Source organism: Empidonax traillii, unplaced genomic scaffold, assembly GCF_003031625.1.
Source record: "Empidonax traillii isolate 1590-97213 ecotype Southwest subspecies unplaced genomic scaffold, ASM303162v1 scaffold35:size4298261, whole genome shotgun sequence".
Taxonomy (NCBI): Eukaryota; Metazoa; Chordata; class Aves; order Passeriformes; family Tyrannidae; genus Empidonax; species Empidonax traillii.
The window spans coordinates 870,799-890,740 of record NW_020955228.1 but is presented as its reverse complement, the minus strand read 5'-3'; the positions used below and the strand labels follow the sequence as shown (position 1 = coordinate 890,740).

Below are 19,942 nucleotides of genomic sequence, written 5' to 3'. Positions count from 1 at the left end.
TAGTGAAAGTACTTTCAAAATGCATTAGGCATATTAGGCTAGAGAGATTTGTGTAACAGGAGAGAGACTGGTGGATCTGAGCAACGCATTAGGTTTTTGACAAGTTTTGCACATGTTGTATGTGTATATTCGTGGGTGCTTACAATTTAAAACAGTATTTCATTAGGCTCTGCATCTTTGGTATTTATTCAAAAGCAAGTTGTCTTATTTGATAGGCATAGATATTAAAAGCTTTTTTTATATGTAGGTAGTGGTGGGGCTTGTTACCTCTTCATTCTTTATTGACTTTCTTTTGGTTGCATTTTCATGTAATTCCTTCCTGTAGTGTCAGCAGTGAAGGATTTCTTATTGACGTACTACCAAAACTGTTAGCACTTTAAGCTTTCACATTTAACTTTTTGGATATGAAGAGGGGGAAAAAAGAGAAAAAGACTCATGCCTTTGTTTTTCTAGGTCAGATCCCTTCCCTCTAGCTGTATTGTTTTACTGTCTCACTTGGTGTTTTGCACGAGCTTTAAAAAAAAAGTCTTGGCACGTGGTGCCAGCTCTTTGTGCTCTAGTCCAGGTGCCTCAGCTTTTTGTATACCTCCTGTTAGAATGTCACTGTAAGACTGAATCTTTTAAAAATACATTTCTTTGCCCCAGAGAAGAAAATGCTGTGCTGAAACACTTGTCTCTAGCATGATTTGTTGTGTGCTCTTCTCAATGTAAAGTAGAGAATTCCTCTGCCTCATACTGGTTAATAAGTTAATTATAATGAAAAGCTTGTAAATGTTACACTTGGGAGGATTTTTTTCTAGATGTAGATGCTATGTTGTTTTTGGGGTTTTTTTCCTCTGAAGAGATAACCTGACTAGCTTTTCCCTTGCCTTACTAATAGTGCCTATGATCAGAAACCACAAGTGGGAATGAGGCCCTCCAACCCACCGACGCCATCCAGCACTCCTGTGTCACCGCTGCACCATGCGTCCCCAAACTCAGCTCAGACTCCTAAACCTGACCGGGTTTTCCCTACCCATCTCCCTCCATCCCAGTCCATTCAAGACAACAGCTTCCCTATGGACCACAGGTAAAACACGAAACATGTGAGGGACCCATGCAGGCGTTTCGGTTGTGGCTACAAGTCTCTTATATAGGGTAGTACTGGCTTCCTGCCTGCAGCTATTCCCTTTGGGGGACCGAGGTGAAAAACAGCAAGGTTTACAGTGTCAGGAACGTGTGTTTTGTGAAAGGCTGGCACCCGGCTTGCTGAAATACCGTAGGAGTTCATATAGGCAGTGACAGAATTTTAATGACCTGCAGCTTCTGTCTTGTGAGGGTGATTACAGCATGCTGGATAATCTCATCTAGGCTCCATTTCCCACAGAAGGTTGGACCAGATGTTCTTTCAATGTCTCTTCCAACCTGGGCTGTTCCATGGTTCTTTGATTAACTAGAGACTAGAAAGTCCTAGGTGAGGTGATGAAGTCAATAGCTAGCATGTTCCTGGCTATAAATATCTGGCCTCTTGCTAAGCAGTTCACCTATCTAAGAGATAAGTGGCCATGTTACAGTGTTGCTGCTTCAGAATATTCTTTGGAAGGGTGGATCAATTTTCCAAACCCTTTTGTAGTGTGGCATTTCAAACAGCTAAGATGCCAATATAAACTGTACTTAAATAACATTAGTCTGAGTAAAAACCACAAGACCTACAGACTAGAATTAAAGCTTAAAATGTCCTTAAGTTACCCTGTTTTGTTTTGATGTGTTAGAAATCCCCAGACAACTGTCTTTCTTAGCTTAGTTTTGCAACATATATGCTCAGTGGATTCTGAAATGCTTGCAAGAGCCAAAGTTGATTCAGATTCGAAGTACAGGAAGCTCAAGAATGATTAGGTCTTCATTTTTTTGTGTGACAGTGAGAAGCTTTCAGAGAAAGTCACAGGTTACTTTTTCTTTTTTTCCTTTTTTCAAAAAAGTGTGTCTTGCTTATAATAAGTGATAACAGGACTGTTTTTTTAGTCCAAGCCCTTGTTTTTGGTATTCTGTTTATCCTGATCTTTATTGCATGATCCTGGTTTTGTCTGCTCTTCTGTGTGACTGCTCTTGAACGTTTAAAATTCCAGTGGTGTGTAAAGATACATACATATATGGTCAGAAACTCAACTTACCTCTTAAACCTTATCAAATTAAGAAAGACTTGAAAAGAAAATCAGTTGTTGTGAGTGTGATTTGCATACTTCTGCTCTAATAAGGGCTGTTACCTCCAGAGATTTGTGCAGATCACATCTGAAGGAGGTTGCAAAGGTTAATATAGCTTTGAATACCACCCAAGGTTCTCTACAATCTCTTCTGGAGGTGAAGAAACACTGAATAGACCCCTTCAGCTGCCATAGTCACCACTTTCTATTCAGTTGTGGCCTATGGTCTAAACACACAGGCCCCCAGTGAAGCCAGGCAGCAGTTTTGATTACAGGATGATGGATAAATGTGTTTCTGTATATACACCAAAATCAAGCTGTCAGGAGACTGAAATCTCCAGAAGCTAAATAGGTTATGTGGAGAGAGCAGTTTTCAGATGACAAAAACCTGTTTTAAAGCAACTTGTAAAGAGGGTACTGAACCTGTATGTCAGTCCTAGCTTCAGTATTTTTAGGGATTTGTATACATCTTTAGTGTAGTTTCTGTACGCATAACTTTCCCTTCACAAGCTTTTTAAGCTCTTTACATGATTTCTGCTTTCCCCCACCCCACCCCTGTCTTTGATATTCATGTTCTTTAGGGCATTTTGCACAAGTGCTTCTCTTCTGTAATAGAACATCACATGTTCTCGAGAAGTCCAAAATTGCTAACTCAAGCAAAAAAAAAAAAAAAAAAACTCATTTTTTCTCCTTTTTTTAAAGATGCAATTGCAATGGAAGATATTTTTCTCCATTTTCTTATTTATTTTGAATCTTGTGTTCGAAGCAGACATGTACTTAATATTTTCATGAAATTCAAATCTTCCTGATTTACAGGGTGATGTACTGCTACAATGAGTGTATTTAGAAAATGTAATTTAAACAAATGACTTAACTATGTGAATTCATATGTGAATCTATAACTCAGGGCACATTTCCTTGGAACATGTATTGGTGGCATAAGATAGCATTAGTATCTAGTCCATACAGCCCATACATCTTCATACAGGGCATGAGTGTATGAATGATAAGTGGTCCTAACAAGTACCAACAGGAAACAAATCCACTTGTATAAACAAATGGCTTGATTCCATACAAAGCTTCCAGTACAACAAGTATTATTAACTTCCTCTGAGGCTTTGTGAGTGAGCCTGTTTCTTATTTTATCTTCAAGTTGCAATTTTCTGATTCACTCCTTGACAGTTCTTAATGATAATTTCTGCTTCTTTTTTTGGCTAATGAAAAAAGGAAAAGAGGGAAATGAATGCAGTGCCAGTCAGCCTAACTGTTTCATAATACATTTGAGTTTCTAAGTTTATTTTCTGCAGGTGTAGGTGGAATTGCAAAACCCGATGTAACAGCACAGTACTCTTTCTACTGCAAAAATTCTAGTATTTACAGCAACATTAAGAAAACAAATTTTGTCTCCACTACTACATTGTAATAATTTCTGTCTCCATAGTTTCCACGGTATTTGTAATTAAGCTACGAGAGCAAACATTTGTCGGACCAAGTACAGCAGTATTATGACAGATGTTAGTAGAGTTTAAATTGTTTCAGAAACATGTACTACCTTTAAGTTGACAACCAAAGATTGTATTGCTTATGCAATCAAACCCCTGCATTGTTTCTCACTCACTGAATTTTTTCTAAAAGTCTGGTTTTGCTTGCATGAACCAAAGTTGGTTCAAATTCAAAGTCCAGAAAACTCAGGAATGATAAGGTCTTCATTTTTTTCAGCATGACACTGAGAAGCTTCCAGAGAAAGGCACAGGTTGCTTTTTTGGTTTTTTTTTTTTAAGTGTATCTTCTTTATAACAAGTGATAACAGGAGTAGTAAGCAGTTTGTTGCAAGAATGTTGCTCTGCTGTTGGTTAGTGCAGACACACTATTACTACGGTGGTTACTACTGTGGTAATCGTCAGGAGAGAACAGGAAGACTTCATGCAGTTTATCAGGGCACGATGAGAAAATTCTTCTGTGTACTTCTGAACCTGCAGACATCCAGGCCTTTTAGGTCAGGTAGGTGGGATTTAGGGAAGAAACAATAAGCACAGGTTCTTTAGTAGCACTGCATGTGAGTGAAGTTAGTTTAAAACTGAATTATCTGAGTTTATGCCTACTGAAGAGCATTTGGGAGTAGTGAATGGCAGTGTGGCTTGTATGGATTACTACTTTCATGTAGAAATGACTAAGGGAAAAAGTTAAGGCAGGAGGGTGATTCTTAGCAAAAATTTGCACCCTCTCCTCTTACTGGGGTGGTGACATTCCCTTCCCATTACAGCTGAAGTGCAGTGCCAACCTTGCCAGGTAGGTCTCTCGTGGCGCTATCCTGAGAGGACAGAACAGTGGACTTTTACCCTGGAATGTTTCCAAATGTTAGAGCAGACAATACTCTATTCCAAATGTGTTTATTGTGGTCAGGAGTGGTTTTTGTGTAACAGTAAAATGGATAAGAATAAATTAGAGTACAAGCAATATATTGGTAACACTTGTGAAAGAGCAGAGAACTCTACCTACGCCTCCTTTGTGTTACTGTGGTAGAATGTCAGTCTTTGTACTGTTTTGAAGCTGGTGCATATCCTGTTTGTTTCTTCTGCTGAGAGAAGATAATGAAAGCAAAGAGGATGTGGTGGGCACAGGTCTTAAAGCTGGTATTAATAGGTGGGATTCTTGTTTCTTTGCTTGTTCCTGTTCTGCCATGCGAGTGATCCTGATGGGAGCACTTGGCATGATCATAAGCAAAAAGTTTGTTACTGAGAAAGTGATGCAGCCACTAATAATGACCATTTGGGAGATGAAATGTAGCTCAAGTCCTTTACATGACCTCTCTAACTTGTGTCCTAGATTTCGCCGCCAGCTCTCTGAACCTTGCAATTCTTTCCCACCTTTGCCTCCAATGCCAAGGGAAGGACGTCCAATATATCAGCGCCAGATGTCTGAACCAAACATCCCTTTCCCGCCTCAAGGTTTTAAGCAGGAGTACCACGATCCAGTTTATGAACACAACGCTATGGTTGGCAGTGCAGCCAGTCAAAATTTCCCCCCTCCTCTGATGATTAAACAGGAACCTAGGGATTTTGCATATGATTCAGGTAGGTGAGACTCTCCTTTAGTTCTGCATAGTAAAGGAATAAATGAGTCCAAGCCAGTGCTATTGATGTTTTGGTTGTATGAATTGAAACTTGCTCTTTTGGTGCTTAAGTCTCGTAAATTATGCCTGAGATACCTTAAAAAGTAGTGAGATTACTATGTAGTACCATGTGACTTGTGCCACCATTGCTTGCTCTTTAAAGGATTTCGTTTTCTAGAACTCTATGTCCAGAAAGTGCACAGGTAAAGAAGCTGGAGAAGAAAGTCAAGGGTACCAAACTGAGCTTTGTTAAGAGGGAAGTTGTTCTGTACTGTCTTGTCTCTGACCCCTGAATTTGTGTGCTGCATTTTACGAGCTCTTTCATTTGTATGCCAGAAATAGAGGACTCTTTCTCCTCTTGCTTGCTTTACTTTAAATCAGGAGTAACTCCACTGAAGTGGGGTTTATACAGCTATAAAACCAATGAGGGAGAAGAATCGGCCAAATTGGTGTCAGCTTCTCAGTTTGTGCATACTGCTGTGTTTTGTGGAGGTACATAATCTGTGATGCCAGGTTGCTGATGTAGAGAATACACTGTTGCTATTAATAATGTTTATTATGATAGTGCTTATAGGGCAAGTGGAATGGAGCCTTATTGCTCTACGGACAGTACAAAACAGAGGAAGGTGGTGGCAGAGCCTGCTCTGAATAACTTCTGATCAAAATAGAAAAGATAAGAAATAGAAAGGATAGAAAAATAAATCAAGGGAATAACACTGTAAATGTTTGACATGATTTAAACATAATATTTATATTATACTTGGGAAAAGAGAGAGAATTAGGGATGCAAAAAATGAGTTTATTATTGAGTACCAAGTAACAAGGAGAAGAAAGCTGCAAAGAAAGAAGCTACAAAACTAGTATGGAGAAATTAAAACACATGGAAGTGGGCTAAGTGGGGTAAACAGTTGATTGGTATGGAGCCAAGACAATGCAATCAAAACATGTTTTTCAGTTTTAGTGTGATTTCTGCAGCTCCTCTTCAGTTTCTGCCTCTGTCCTGCTTCATGTATGCCACACTGTTGAAAAGGAGGGATTTCAGCGTGTCCCAGCCATGTTTCTGGAGGAGGATAGATTGCTTTTATACACATGTATGCTGAGTTGTGCAGTGGGAATGGGTGGCCCTGTCTGACTTTAGTCTGACTCCCTCTTGTTTGGGTGCTGCTGTACACCCAGCGCTCTCTTGCTGTTTCAGCCTCTGGCAAGATGCTTTTGGAGTTTATTTCCCAAAGGCTACATGGCAGCCGAGTGGAAGTCTCCTTTGAAATTTTAGCTCATGACAAACTATCTTGCAATTTGAGACAGTGTAGAATGTTTTTTGTTGTCTTTTCTGTAACTAAGTTAACACTATTTAGTGGGGTATTTTGTGTTGTCATTAATGGAAAGTGCTTGTTATTGTTATAGAGTTGATCTATTACTTTAAATCTGGGTTGGCTGCTAGCATTCGTCTTTCTCTGGAATATTCTTTATAAAAAAAAAAAATCAGTAAATTTAATTCTAAAAGGAAGATGTACAAACTTTTATCCAGTCCTGTCATGCGTATTTTTTTGTGCCAGCAAGAACAATATTCCACTTTATAGTAATGATGTCCAAGCAAAATTGTTGTTTCTTCTGTAGATGAATGATTAGTTTTTAAAAATGTAATAGCTGTGTAACAAGTGGTCATGAAAAATTAATGTGTTGGCATCAGGAAGTACTTTCATTGGCCTCAGAATCACTGCATTTAAGTTGACACATCTGTACACTCCATAAATTGCAGTCAACAACTGTGGTCTGTTGATATTTTGTCTTGTTACCATCTGTTCTCTAGAAACCATCATTTTCCATCCTTGCTAAGAGTACATTAAATAACCCCTTAGGAAACATAAAGTGTTTGACACTGAATCATTGATTTCATTTTTCACCTATGGATGTTCAGGGAAGGAGGAATGCCTTGGTGAAAAGTCTTTTTTTGCACGGTATTTTATTGCAGCTCAGATAAAAATATAGAAACATATTTAAAAAGTTCATTGTAATGCACCAAGATGTTCCTTTTGGGATGTTTTTGATAGAGCCTCATAAAAGTTTGTTGCTTTTGTGCACTATTCTTTTATACTTTGAGGGAAGCTGGTGAATGAAAACTCTATTAAAACATGACATTAATTATGACATGGGAAATGGCAGATCAATTAGTTGTAATTGTAATTGCAGGTATGTAATTTCTACAGCAGAATGTTTGAGATAATGGATAAAGAAAAATGTCAACAGTAGAGTCTCTTCCTTATCTATCCACACTTTTAGAAGTCACAGTGCATCATATATGTTCAATCAGACATTTTCTGCCACAGTTGTTTGTTTGTTTTTTTTTCATGGCTGACAGTCAGATATATTTAGTACTTGGTAGTATATCTAGCAACTTTAAGCATGAAGATGCAGCCAAGGACGTGTAGAGCTTTGAGATTTTGCATCATTAATGAATATACTCTGAAAAGCTTCCCAAGATCTTTGTTTACAAGGCCTAATAGTGGGCATTCCTGTACAGTTAGCACTTCTGGAATTCGGTAATGTATTCAGGTACTTAAACAAAAAGACCAAATTTTATATACTTCATCTATTCTGGGCTTTATTCTTAAGCAGAATCTTCACAGGCTTGATCCTTCCTACATCGTGTAGTGTGTTTGCAAATATACTAAGATACGACTCTAGCTATGTGTGTATCAATTAATACTAAAGTTTTAAAATGACAAATAATTAAATTTAAATCTCTTTTTTTTTTTCCCCTCCCACTTGAAATAGTTATATTGGTTGGGAAAATTTTGTGACCATGTCTTTGGAAACGGAAATTTGTCATACAACGGTGCTAGAGATGAGTAGGGGTGGAATTATGGCTTGCATATGCTTCTTACTGATAGCCAGGAATTTCTCTGTTGAAATCTAGATAGATTCAGTATTTCCTGAGCAGACTAGAGGCATTAGCAGAGCCATTCTCACAGTTTCATTTTACAGTAGCCTCACAATTAATAAGCTTGAGTGGACCTTAGAAAATTTGTATTCTCTCCCTGTCACAAAAATTTCATCCAAGATACTAGTCACATCACTTGAAGAATGAACTCTACAGACAAAATTTTTAGCCTCCATGTCTTGCTTTCTGAGTAGCTCATCCCTTTATTCTTTAAGCCTCACAAGCAATAAATACCTTGTGTTGGCATGTGAGAATGGATTCGAAACTGCCCCTCTGTTAAGAGAGACGAGTGTAGGCAGAGAGACACATCAGATATATATACCTGTTTATTTTGGGTATGCAGTTAGACCTGGATAATTTTTAAAGAACATTATGTGCTACATGTGTTCAAAGCATAGCTGCTAGGGACTTTCTTTGTATTTCTAGATGAAGAAGTATGGGAACATCAGATTAGGATCTCAGTGTAGGCACTATAAAAATAGGAAGTGCATAATACCAAAAATCTGGCAGAAACAATGTGGCTACTTTGGAAAACCTTGATGGGGGTTGAATGGGCTTTGTTGGGACCTAAAATTGACCGTTTAGCTGTATTATCTTTTCCTTTCTTGAGATCTTCTGCCTCATTAAGTACACAACTTCCAGCCCCTGTAACAAATGAAGCAGGGGCTCCACCTGCAAAGCTGTTTACAGCATGGCTCTCCCTTCCCCAAACAGTTTTGACCTGTGCACTCAAGAGAACAGTGCCAAAGCAAAAGTCTGTATCACAGTTCATTTGCAGCAAAGGAGTTGTATCAGGTTTGTGCACGAAGTTTTTAATTATGACACCTCTGAAGTTTGCTCTTATAGAGAATATTGTTAGCATTCTAATGACCGGAAACAGAATAAAATGCACAAGTCCTTTCAAATACGTGATGTGGGTGTTTTTTGAAAGTGAGTCAATGCGTATTTATGTGGGGAAAGGTCCCTGGTAGCACATTCTTTTCAAGGCATCAGCTGAAATATTCTTAAATTTAGGAGTTTGGAGAATAGCATAAGGGAAAGTGTAGAATTGAAATTTCAAGGGGAAAAAAGAATTATTTCTTTAGAGTATATTTTTCTACAGATTGCTTTTTTTTTTCCATTTCTTTTTAATATAACAATTGGATATTCTATTATACTTTTTAAGGCAAAGTTTAGACATTTGGAGATGTTGGTATGAAGAGAAAAAGGAAATCTTAACTGTCAGTCAGAGTCAGTGCAGGTTTGCTTTTTCCAGGATATTCTCTAGTGCATTGACCAGTGCAGCATTTAAAATGACACAACTCGTGGTGCTTCTACTACTCTCTTTGATTATACTGGTTAATTTTTGTACAGTGCTCTGAAAATGTAAAGTGTTGTGTGAGTGCAAAGTATTATTACTGCAATTTTTCCCCTGGGAGTTTATTTCACAGACAAATACACTGCACAATGAAGACATATTTCTTGATCATAAGCCTAAATTTTTCTCTTTGGTCGGTTCCATTCCCTTGCTCATAGCTACACCTCTTTGTAAACAATTTCTTGGTATTAACGTACCACTTCTAGATCCCTGTAGATGGTTTGCATGGATGCTCCTTGAGATCTTGGATCTTGCTTGTAAATCCTCCAGCTGCATAATTGTTTCCTCAAATTCTCTCTAGGTTTCCTCTCCCTCTCCTTTTGTTGTTGTGTCAGGCTGCAAAAATTTACAGTATTTTTGAACACAGTTTTATAAAATGCTCTGTGAAACAGAATTTAGTCCATCGTTTTCCTGAATATGGTGCTTCAGTATACACATCACAAAACTGCATCTCCTTATGGCCTTAAAAAAATTCTTTTACACAGAGGTACAATTGTTCTGAATGAAAGTCTGGTTGGCATAAAGGCAGTAAGGGAGAAGGGATGGGATCTTGCTCTTCAGTGTAAGAACTCTCCCTTCCTCATTTTTGGATTTGCAGTTTTCCCTGTGGTTTAAAATATTTCATGCTTGTGTTTTAGGAGCTTGTCTTTGCTGTGCTGCTTCAGTGAATGACTATGGATTTTGTTCAGTAGTTAAGCTGCACTGCACTTTGTACTTGCTCTTAAAACATAAATCTGCTGCTGGATGGTATGATTGTAGACAATAAGACCATCTGAGGGGAAAACCTGGAAAACCTGAACTTCAGAAGATTGCTATAAAAGGCAGAATTTTAACTTTTACTTGCTTCCAATCTAGCTGATTTCACTAATTCTGTCCAAAATAAATCTGTAGTTAAAATAGAATTCATTCATAATGTTATCTTTGTGGACAAAGGAAAACCTGAATACCAAGTTAATGGGAGTATACAGGCAGGAGACCATACATGTATTTTTGCTTTCAAAGCAGACAATATGATCTGAAAAATTGTTCTGCAGTCCCTGTTTTTCAAAGAAATGGATAAATATCCTGTAAATCTACAGTTACAGTAAGTGGCACTGGCTAATGATTTGATTTGAGGATTGAGAGCGCAGTCTGGATTTACTCTTTGTACATTAACGCAGGTCAAATGGACACAGGCTGCATTTTAAATCAGTAATGGAAGGCTGAAGCCTGCCTTAAACCAATCACATCAGCCTTGTCCAAGACCGATTGATCCCGAGAGACTGAGCCCTGTGAGCATAGCTTTTATATGAATGGACTCTCTGCAGCCTGAAGTTTCATTCATAAAATGGATGCTGAAGGAAAAAAAAAAAAAAAACCAACCCACACACGCCAAACCCTGGAATGTCCATTTATGTGAAGCTGAAGGGTGTAGTGTTCCCTCAGCTGCTGCCTTTGCCAGTTGCCTTAAAGTAATGATTAATGCTGCTTGGCCCTGCCTGCCTGCAACCTGACACCATTTATGGCCTTGGTGTGTTTCTAATGTATAGTGAATGAGAAGGCTACATTCTCAAATCAGAAACATAAACAGGAACTGGTTGGTCTGAATTCCATTCAAATATGTCACTTCAGCCGTGCAGTGTTTGTCCAACTTCGATTTTACAGGCAGGGATGGGGTGGGGGAGAAAAAGCAACACAGACATTTTTGCAGTAAGATTACCAACAAAAGGAGCAAGGGAGAAAGAAAATACCGCTGTCTTTTGTTGAATTCAAAGGGGAGTGATGTTTAAGATATATTTTACAGTTACTGGGGTTAATAAAAGCAAATACATGATTTTAAAGTATGCTCAAAAGATCAGCTCCATGTGGAATTTCAATTCAGGGCTGAATGTATGAGCCTTTGTTTTCCTGTTCTGCTGTATAAAAAGTTACACATCGCCTAGACAGGCTGTTGACATCTGGTCTCACAAAATGCATTAGATGTTGTCATAGATCTAAAAACCAAAGTTGTGGAAAGGACGCTGTTTGCTTAAGGTTTTTTTTCTGTATATTTGTAATAATTCCACTTAGGCATGAGCTGGTAGGGCCAAATCTAATTCTCTGGTAGGTTTTTGTCAAGTGAGGTGTAAGAAATTAAAGAAATTTAGTTAGCTATTTTTTCAAAGGAAATGTTTGTGTATATCTAAGAGCGCACATACTTGTAGATTTTTTTTTTTCCCTGATTGCTGGTGCAAAGGCTGGTGACAGAGAAAATGATGAATAAAACCTTCCATCCTGAATGCTTTTAAATTGGATCATCATAATTTGGGAAAAGATTGCTTAATTTTTAGATTGATTTTTAGAGTAGATGTTGTCTGTTTTCACCCCTGTAACTTCAGTGCACCTACATTTTTCATGCTTAACCTGCTACTAAAAAAAAATGCAGACTTTTGTATTGCCAGGACTTTAGCAATTCATAGGACTTGTCATTACGTAGCTTCTGAAGGGATAGTGCTTTTAAAGGTGGTTGAACTAAAACTTGATCCACCAGCATTTGAGTGGTGGAAGACGCTTAAGCAGTTCCTGTATAAGGACATTATAATTAGTTCCAGTGTTTCCACCTGAATGCCTGATTTTGGGAAGACTTATGAGTTTTAATCTAAATATGTTCTGCAGGTGTAAAAAATTCTAGGTTTCATGATCTCAAACAATCATTTGGTACTTCTCCCTGCAAAACACAGATCATACATTTGTCTTAGTGATGCCTGGTGCTGCCTTAACCACTTGTTGCACTCTAGTTTGAAGAATTGCCTTTCTTGCCTAACAAATTCCTGTTTTCTGGTGATTTCAGTATTACTCTTCACCCTTGAGCTGGTCAGAGCTTCTCAGTGGGAAACAGCTGCTTTCTACCAGAAGGCTAAATGTGTTTCAGTGGTGAATGAAGCACTCCTTTGTAAACAGTTTGTCAGTGCTCTTAAAAATCCATGAACAGAAAAGTTATTTGCAGTGTGATTGTGATGTTTCGAGTTTGATGCCAAAAGTATGATGTGTTCTAGCTTGAATATTTTATTTTTAAAAGGCTACTTTTTTTTCTGCGCTTAGTAAAAATCTGTCCCACTGCATCAAACACTAGAGAAGTGCTTGTATTGCTCTAGTAAGCACTTTGTGAAGCTCTGTGAGGCACCAAAGGGATGACTGGTGTGTTTGCAGTGTGTAGCACAGGATCACGTTGACATGTGTGAGTGACACCTGGGAGCCAGGTTTGTCCCACCTGCCTGAGGGGCTTGTGTGTACCCTTCTGTACCCAACTGCACAAAGGGAAAGAATCTGTATATGCGGCATTTCTTGTCTGTGGGAACACAGACACATGTAAATCTATCTGTATAGATATACAAACTCCAAATTGCTGAAATAGGAGCCAAAAGTCACTCTAGAAGAGGAATTAAGGAGGTCAGGGTGTGAGTTAAATTGTAGGACTGCCAGTGGAGTCACTTGAGAGTTTTGGGAAGCAGCTCCCTTGAGAAGTTTCTTTTGGGAACCACTTTTAATATTATTTATTTGTTAATAATGTGTAAATAGGAAAAGTAGGCAGGAAAATGGTAAGAAGGTTCCCATTTTAGTGTCATCACTTTGTTTTAAGCCTGTAGGGAAGTAGGCATGTTTGGTGAATTTGACTGACTTGTTAGCAAGCTCCCTGAATAAGGCAGCTGCTCGTCAGTACGCTGTAGTGTTCACCTGAGCTGCCACATGGAGACTGAGACCAGGAAGCTGGTTTACTTCTTACCCTGTTTCAGGTGGCACACACCTTCTGACTCTCTCTCTCCACATCTCTCCCTCTGCACATGCATGTATGTAATGCAATACCTCTGTATCACACTCTGCACATGGGTAGTGCCTTGGGCCTCCAGATCTTCAGGTAATGTTGATAAAGTGAACTAAAAAGTAATTCAAAATTAGTGTGTTACATAACAACCTGTCCTTCAGTAAGTAAGGCTGTCTAAGGTCAGAAACAGGAAAGACTGAAGAATAAATCCTGGTTCAGGTTTCAGTTCCTGCTTTAATCTGCTTCATTCAGAAGACGGTCACTTCACCCTGTAGAAGCCAGTTGTCACTTCATCCCTTTGCTTGCAAAAGCTCCCTGTTCCCTGTGTCTAGTCTGATTAAGACACAGGCTGAAATTCTGTTTTGTTTCTGTGCTGGGTGAGATAGTGGGTCGGAAGTCTGGTCCTTATCTCTGAAAAACAATCAGAAAAGACAATTTAAGGATTTCTTACCTGCTTTGAGTTATACAGGACTGAGAAACCTAGCCCTTCCTCTTCCTCTCTTCTTTTTTTTTTCCTATTCTATTATCATTCTGACATGATAATTAATATGAAATACTACCTTACCAAGGGACCATTCAAGTGTCTTACTTGATAATGAGACTTAGAACCTGTGACTGCTGAGTTCAATAGCAGATTTTTCTTGTCCTGACAAAGTCTGTTTGGGCTTTTTCTGCTTGGATGTATTTTGATGAAGGCACAGCAGAGCTTATTTCCAGTATTTTTCCTCTGTGAGAGTCCCAGATGAGAAGGTATTTCTGCAATGACTAGTTTACATGTAATGTTAAAACAGCACGTATTAGGGAAAAAATGGTTTCATGGTATATTCATTGTTTTAACATGACTGCTACATTTCTGTTAATAAGAGGAGCACTGAAAAATGACCTCTAAGTACTCCAAATTAATAGTTACAGATAAGCAATTTTTTAACATATTTTTAGTTAGTTTTGGGGCATTTTTAAAAGGGATCATTGAGCTGATGTAACCTTACAATAGGAATTACTTCATTAACAGTTTAAAATGAGCTCATTGTTTGTCCTAAACCCAGGCACATTTTTTCTTCAAACACTAAAAATTGATAACAGGTCATAAATCAGTCACCTCAAACACTTGGATCTTGCCCTGGGAGTATTTTATGTCTGCTCCTGTCTTATTTGTTGTCTTGAAACAATGGTTTAAGGAGAAGAAAACATATAATTGCTCTGTAATTTCTGCACTAAAATGTTTTCTTTTGAAGTAGCTCCGCTTAGCCTGTAAAAATACTTCTGGGTCTTAGTCAAGCATTTAGTACAATTTAAAACTGCAATACTAAATTTCATTGGTTGGACTTTTTATTAGATAAGGTAGAAATGAAAGCAGCAGGCAATTTAATTAGCAGTAATTTTTCTGGGCAAGTCATTACTTTGATGAACTTCAGAGCAATGTTTATGGCTCCTAATTAACCATGTTAGTCATTTGATTGAATAATCACTTTGGAAATGTTTCTACAATTTGATTAGAGTCTGACCCACTCTGATAGTCATAAATTAACTGATAGCACTTTAGGATAACAAGACTCTAGTTACTTTACGAGAAATAAACTCTTCCTTGCTGTATTTTTCGGTCCTCTGTGGGCTGTTTAAGCACAGGCTAACCAGAAGATTAAGTAATGTTGGTACAAACAATGCTTGCCTTAAAGAGACTCCAGATGTTAATTATACTTGACTTAGGAGCTTGGGGGATGAAACCCTGAATTGGCTAAGAAGACAACTTCTTGAATGCGTGCATAATTCTTTATTCTGCATACTCTGCTGTACCGCTTTGCAAGAGTGGAGTTCATGAGTCAAAAAGAGCTTTGCTGCCAATACTAGAGAATTTTTACCTAAAATAGAAAATAGCATCTGTTTCAGTTCTACAACTTCCTCTTTTTTTACGTAGATTTTTCCATTCTCCTTAAAATTCAATCTTCTTGGAAACATGAATGATTCCTTGCAGGTGAACCACTGCTTGTAGCCTTGACTTCTAGTCTGTAAAACTATACTTGACTCGGGTGATCATTGAGTCACTGATTCCTGTGGTTGCTCAGAATAGCTGCCTGAGACACTGGAGATTGTCGAAGCCTGAGGAGGCAGGCACTGAGTGTTTCATTGAGAGGAGGTAATGAGGAGTTTGGCACAGATGTGGAAGAGGGACCATGGGCTATTAGAGGAAACTTATTATTACTGCCCTGTGTTTCACTTGTTTTGTGAAGTCAGTGTAAAACCTCATTTTCTTATCCTGCCAGATCTTTGATACTCATCACTAGTCAGTGAACAGTGAAATTTGGAATCGCAGGCTGAAAGAGTCTGTAAGCAGCATTGGAAAAATAATGTCTGCTCTTTTGACCTCTGTTTGCATCTCTTAAAGAGTTACAAGTTACTGGTAACAGATTGCATAGCTTAGGGTAGGAGTTTATCACAAGATCAAATAGACTTTGTTAAGCAAGACTATTGATATCCAAGAAGTGGGTTAAACCTGGTCTAGAAGGGCAGACATTTATGGTGTATTTCTGTTTGCAAGTCCCTGTGCACAGGATGTGGCTACTTGGGGACTCAGTGCAAGACGTGGAAGAAAAAGAAAGGCATTTACAGAACACGATTTTCATTAGTTCTGTTTGATTTTTCTCATTCTTCTTGCAGATTTGAGTAGAGGTGTAGAATAGCACATAAATATCGGTATTACTTAGAATATGCGCAGTAATTTTTTGGGGCAAGCTGTCATTTTTGTTTAAGGATGTGGAAGTGGAGAGTGACATAGGTACATCTAAATTTGTAGATAGAATGCTTAGCAAACACAGAAAATTTCATTAACTCTTCAAATGCTTAACTGGATTCTAAAAAGCAATATCCTGCTCTAAATTCACTCTGACATGCCTTGAGTTAATGCAGAGTTTATAAGTTTCCAGTGTGATTGGCAGTCTTTTCAGTGTAGTTGATTAAAAATGTTGAGTTGAATTAGTTACGAAGATAGATATACAAGCACAGGGTTTAAAATATTTGTGGTCTGTGGTGTGGATTTTTTGATCTGTGAATGGTCTAAAGTGAAATTGCCATGGGAGTCAGCTTTTAGCAAAGTTTATTACAAAAGGGTTTGAGTTCAAGTGCCTATGTTAGATAGGATCTAGGATCCTCACATCGTGATTTTCCCTTTCTCCATGCCTTGTGTGTGCTGTTCTGAAATGCTGACTGTTTGTTGATACGTTCCTTCTTGCTGTAACTTGCATCCTTTTTTTGTTGCTCTTCTGCCTGCAGCCTGTCTCATTGATAAATGCGCACTTTTAATTCCAAACAGTCTTTTGACTTGCATTGTCGTCTTCTCCTTTCAGAAGTGCCTAGCTGCCATTCCATTTACATGAGGCAAGAAGGCTTCCTGGCTCACTCAAATAGAACAGAAGTTAAGTTTTCTATTATGTATCACTTTTGTATGGGAGAAATGTAAAAAATTAAAAAGCCTGGGGATTTGGGGTTCACTGTTTTAATTCTGCTTCTGGGAAGACTCACATCATCTTTCGTTCCCTTTCCAGTCTTGAGTTTCTGATGCACTGCTTTTTTTTGTAGCCTCTTTTAGTGCCACGAGTTGATCAGGACAGAAGCAATTATATTATGAACTTACTCTGCTTTTTAAGGCCTCTAGCAGTTGAAAGGAAGAGACGCTTAAAAGTTTCCGTTTCAACCATTCTGCTCAAGTGATATTTTCCAGGCTATTGGTCTGACAGGCTCAGTTTAACTGTCTTAAGTAATACATTTTATGCTTTAAATTCAGTGAAAGTTTTTTGCTTTTTCTTTTGTTATTATTTTTGCAATATTTTATTGCATCTTAGATTCAAAATGAGATTAGTACCAAACCTCCCAGTGATTTCAGTAGGGCAGAGCTTAGGTAATTGTCAAAATTAATAATTCTGAGTACAAGCACTTTATATGTTTTAAAACTAAGAAGGCCAACAGAAGTAAGACCACTGAAAGAGAAGTTATAACCTCCACTATCCTGTTTTTGTGTATCTGTCCTGTCACTATATTATTTTTTGCTTTTGTTTAATTTGTTTTTCTTCCAAGAGGCAAATTTCACAAACTTGAGGAATCTGATTTTGAGATGGATGAGAATCCAGATAGATATGTGACTCAGAGTCTCCTAGTAAGACTTTATTCACTAGTGAAAAGACCCAACTGGAAAGATAACATCTGGCTAAAAGCCCAGCTGCTTCTGGGGTGGAATAAAGGCAGAAAAAAAAGGAATAGAAGGTATTGTCAAATGAGAAAGGTGAAACAGGAGATGGAAATTTCAAACAGTCTTGGTATTTGAAATTATATAAAGTGTAGAAGCTTGATAAGGGAGTTGAAAGACATCAGGGAAAAATCCACACACTGAAGGGCTAACGGCAACAGGTTTTGAGCTTTGATCGTTGCATGGATAGGGGAAAACCAATCTTAGCCATGTTATGCACTCATAAGAGGTTGGTGGTGGCAAAATTGTTATGAATGACAGAGAAAATCAGTGATGTTTGCTAAATATTTGTTTTCTATATTTGGAAATCAATCAACATGATTTTATGGAATAAAGGTCATGTCAAATCTGATTCTATTCCTTGCTGAGATTAAAAGTTTGATTGATAAAGATGCCTGTAACATATAGTTAGACTTTCTATGGCATTCAGTTTGCCTCTGCATTACATTGTGATTAAGAAGTTAGCACAAAGCAGTATCAATAAAGTACACATTAAATACATTAGGACCTGGCCAACTGACAGATCTAAAAGGGGCTGTCACTGAGCAATCATATCTGAATGGATTGTTTCTATTATAGTTCTGTAGGAATTGATATCAGGAGTGTTGCTATTCAACATTTTCAGTAAAGATACGGAACAAAGTTAATAGATAACTTTATGGCACAAAGATAGAGTGGTAAATAACAGGCAGGACAAGGCAGTCACATAAAGCATTTTGAATTGTTTGGTAATCTGGGCACATTAAACAAAATGGTTTTTTAATGTGCAATTGTTGATCAGGCCTGTGGAACCGGGAAACAGTATATTAGAAAAAATGATTTTGAGCTGGGCCTCCCCCTCCTGAGCTTCACAGTGGGAGACCAGTCCAACTAAACACTGCAATCTTATGACAAAAAAACCTTCTGTAATACTTACACAGTCAAAAGGAGGGTCAGAGGGTGGCAGAAGAGGAGGAGATGTTTTGTCTCACTAAGTAGCACTGGTGAGGCCACTACTGGTGTGCAGCACAATTCTAGTTAAGGAAAGCATTAACATACTAAGGAATAGTAGGAGTGTGTGCAGAAGAGCGTGCTAGAAAGACTGCTGGGTTACAGAGAGTGTCTTTTAATGAAAAAAAAATTGTACAGAATTACCCTAATTGGAAGAAACATCAAGGGCAGTGTGTGGTGGTGACTTCTGTGAGTGCGAGGAAGAAATGCCAAGTAATACTTCTTTAGTCTCTCAGGGAGAAGACCCGCAGGAACTAATGGTTAAAAGTCAAAGCCATGCTAGTTCAAAGAGGAAATGAGACAAACATTTTAGAACAAATCATAGAGAAAAATGGGTGCTTTTTCATTTTTGCAGGTAGAGATTAACAGTCTTTTGGGAATACACACATTAATTAAACACCCCTGTACTGAGGCCAAAATATTGTGATTGGGCAGTGTGTAAAGGATGTGGGATATTAATCTGATTCCTGTATGACTTAGTGTTCCCTCTGGCATGATCTCTCCTTTCTCCATGTGTCTTTTATATAAACATCTTTCTCTTTTTAACTTACAGGCTGTATGTATGAAAAGGGACCTAGGCAGTTTTATGATGACACTTGCGTTGTTCCAGAGAAGTTTGACGGTATGTATGACACATCTCTCTTTTTCTTGTGTAGGGAGATGAAAACGAAAGAGATGAGGGACTTTTCTCTGTTGCTGATCAAAAAAGCCCAGTAACGTTCCAATTTAGGATTCCTTAACACACCGTTTGCGGTGTGCCCAACCAAAGCTGACCTTTGTATCTTGAAACCAAAGTCTCCTCTTCAATAGGATGTCATTCAACTTTTGCCAGCAAAAGATGCTGCATCCAGAGTTGTGGCAGAGAAGCTCAGTTCCTGTACTGTTAAAAAAGTAATAGGAGGATTTCCATTCCACTGATGATCACATAGTGCTTGTTTGAGATTTAATGAAAGCTGTCCTTATAATTTACAAAACAGCAGAGAAAGCAGCAAGTTTGGTTTAATTGAGGATTAAACCTCTTATCTGGCTGTCGGTGAAGGGATGAATAGTGAGGAGTGAGTGTATAGGGCATTTTTAGGTTTGTGTCAATGTATTTGTGCTAGGTTAAATGCACTAGTGGTTTATTTTTCAGTGGGATTGATAACAAATCAATGCTCTTTTCACAACGCTACCAATTACAACATCTTTTTTTAAAGAGTAGTTCTGACATCAATTAAAACGAATTGGTCCAAATTATCTTCAGTTACTCTGACATAAAATCAGTTTCCTGGAGTAACTCAGTTGATTTCAGATTTATTTCATTATAAACAAAGTAGATGGACACTGTATTTCTTGCCAGTCGCT

General features: G+C 38.1%; 1 protein-coding gene across 6 annotated transcripts in view; it reads left to right on the top strand.

Moving 5' to 3' along the window:
* Window positions 1–19,942, top strand: part of ETV1 (ETS variant 1) — a 65,485-nt gene that overhangs the window by 33,903 nt on the left and 11,640 nt on the right. For 5 of the 6 annotated variants that reach the window (XM_027877889.1, XM_027877890.1, XM_027877892.1 and 2 more), the window contains 4 exons: window positions 881–1,069; window positions 5,007–5,254; window positions 16,713–16,781; window positions 19,152–19,220. In XM_027877889.1, coding sequence (XP_027733690.1) covers window positions 881–1,069; window positions 5,007–5,254; window positions 16,713–16,781; window positions 19,152–19,220 — 575 coding nt within the window. The remainder of the gene's footprint in view (window positions 1–880; window positions 1,070–5,006; window positions 5,255–16,712; window positions 16,782–19,151; window positions 19,221–19,942) is intronic. The other variant, XM_027877891.1, reaches the window with a different exon arrangement.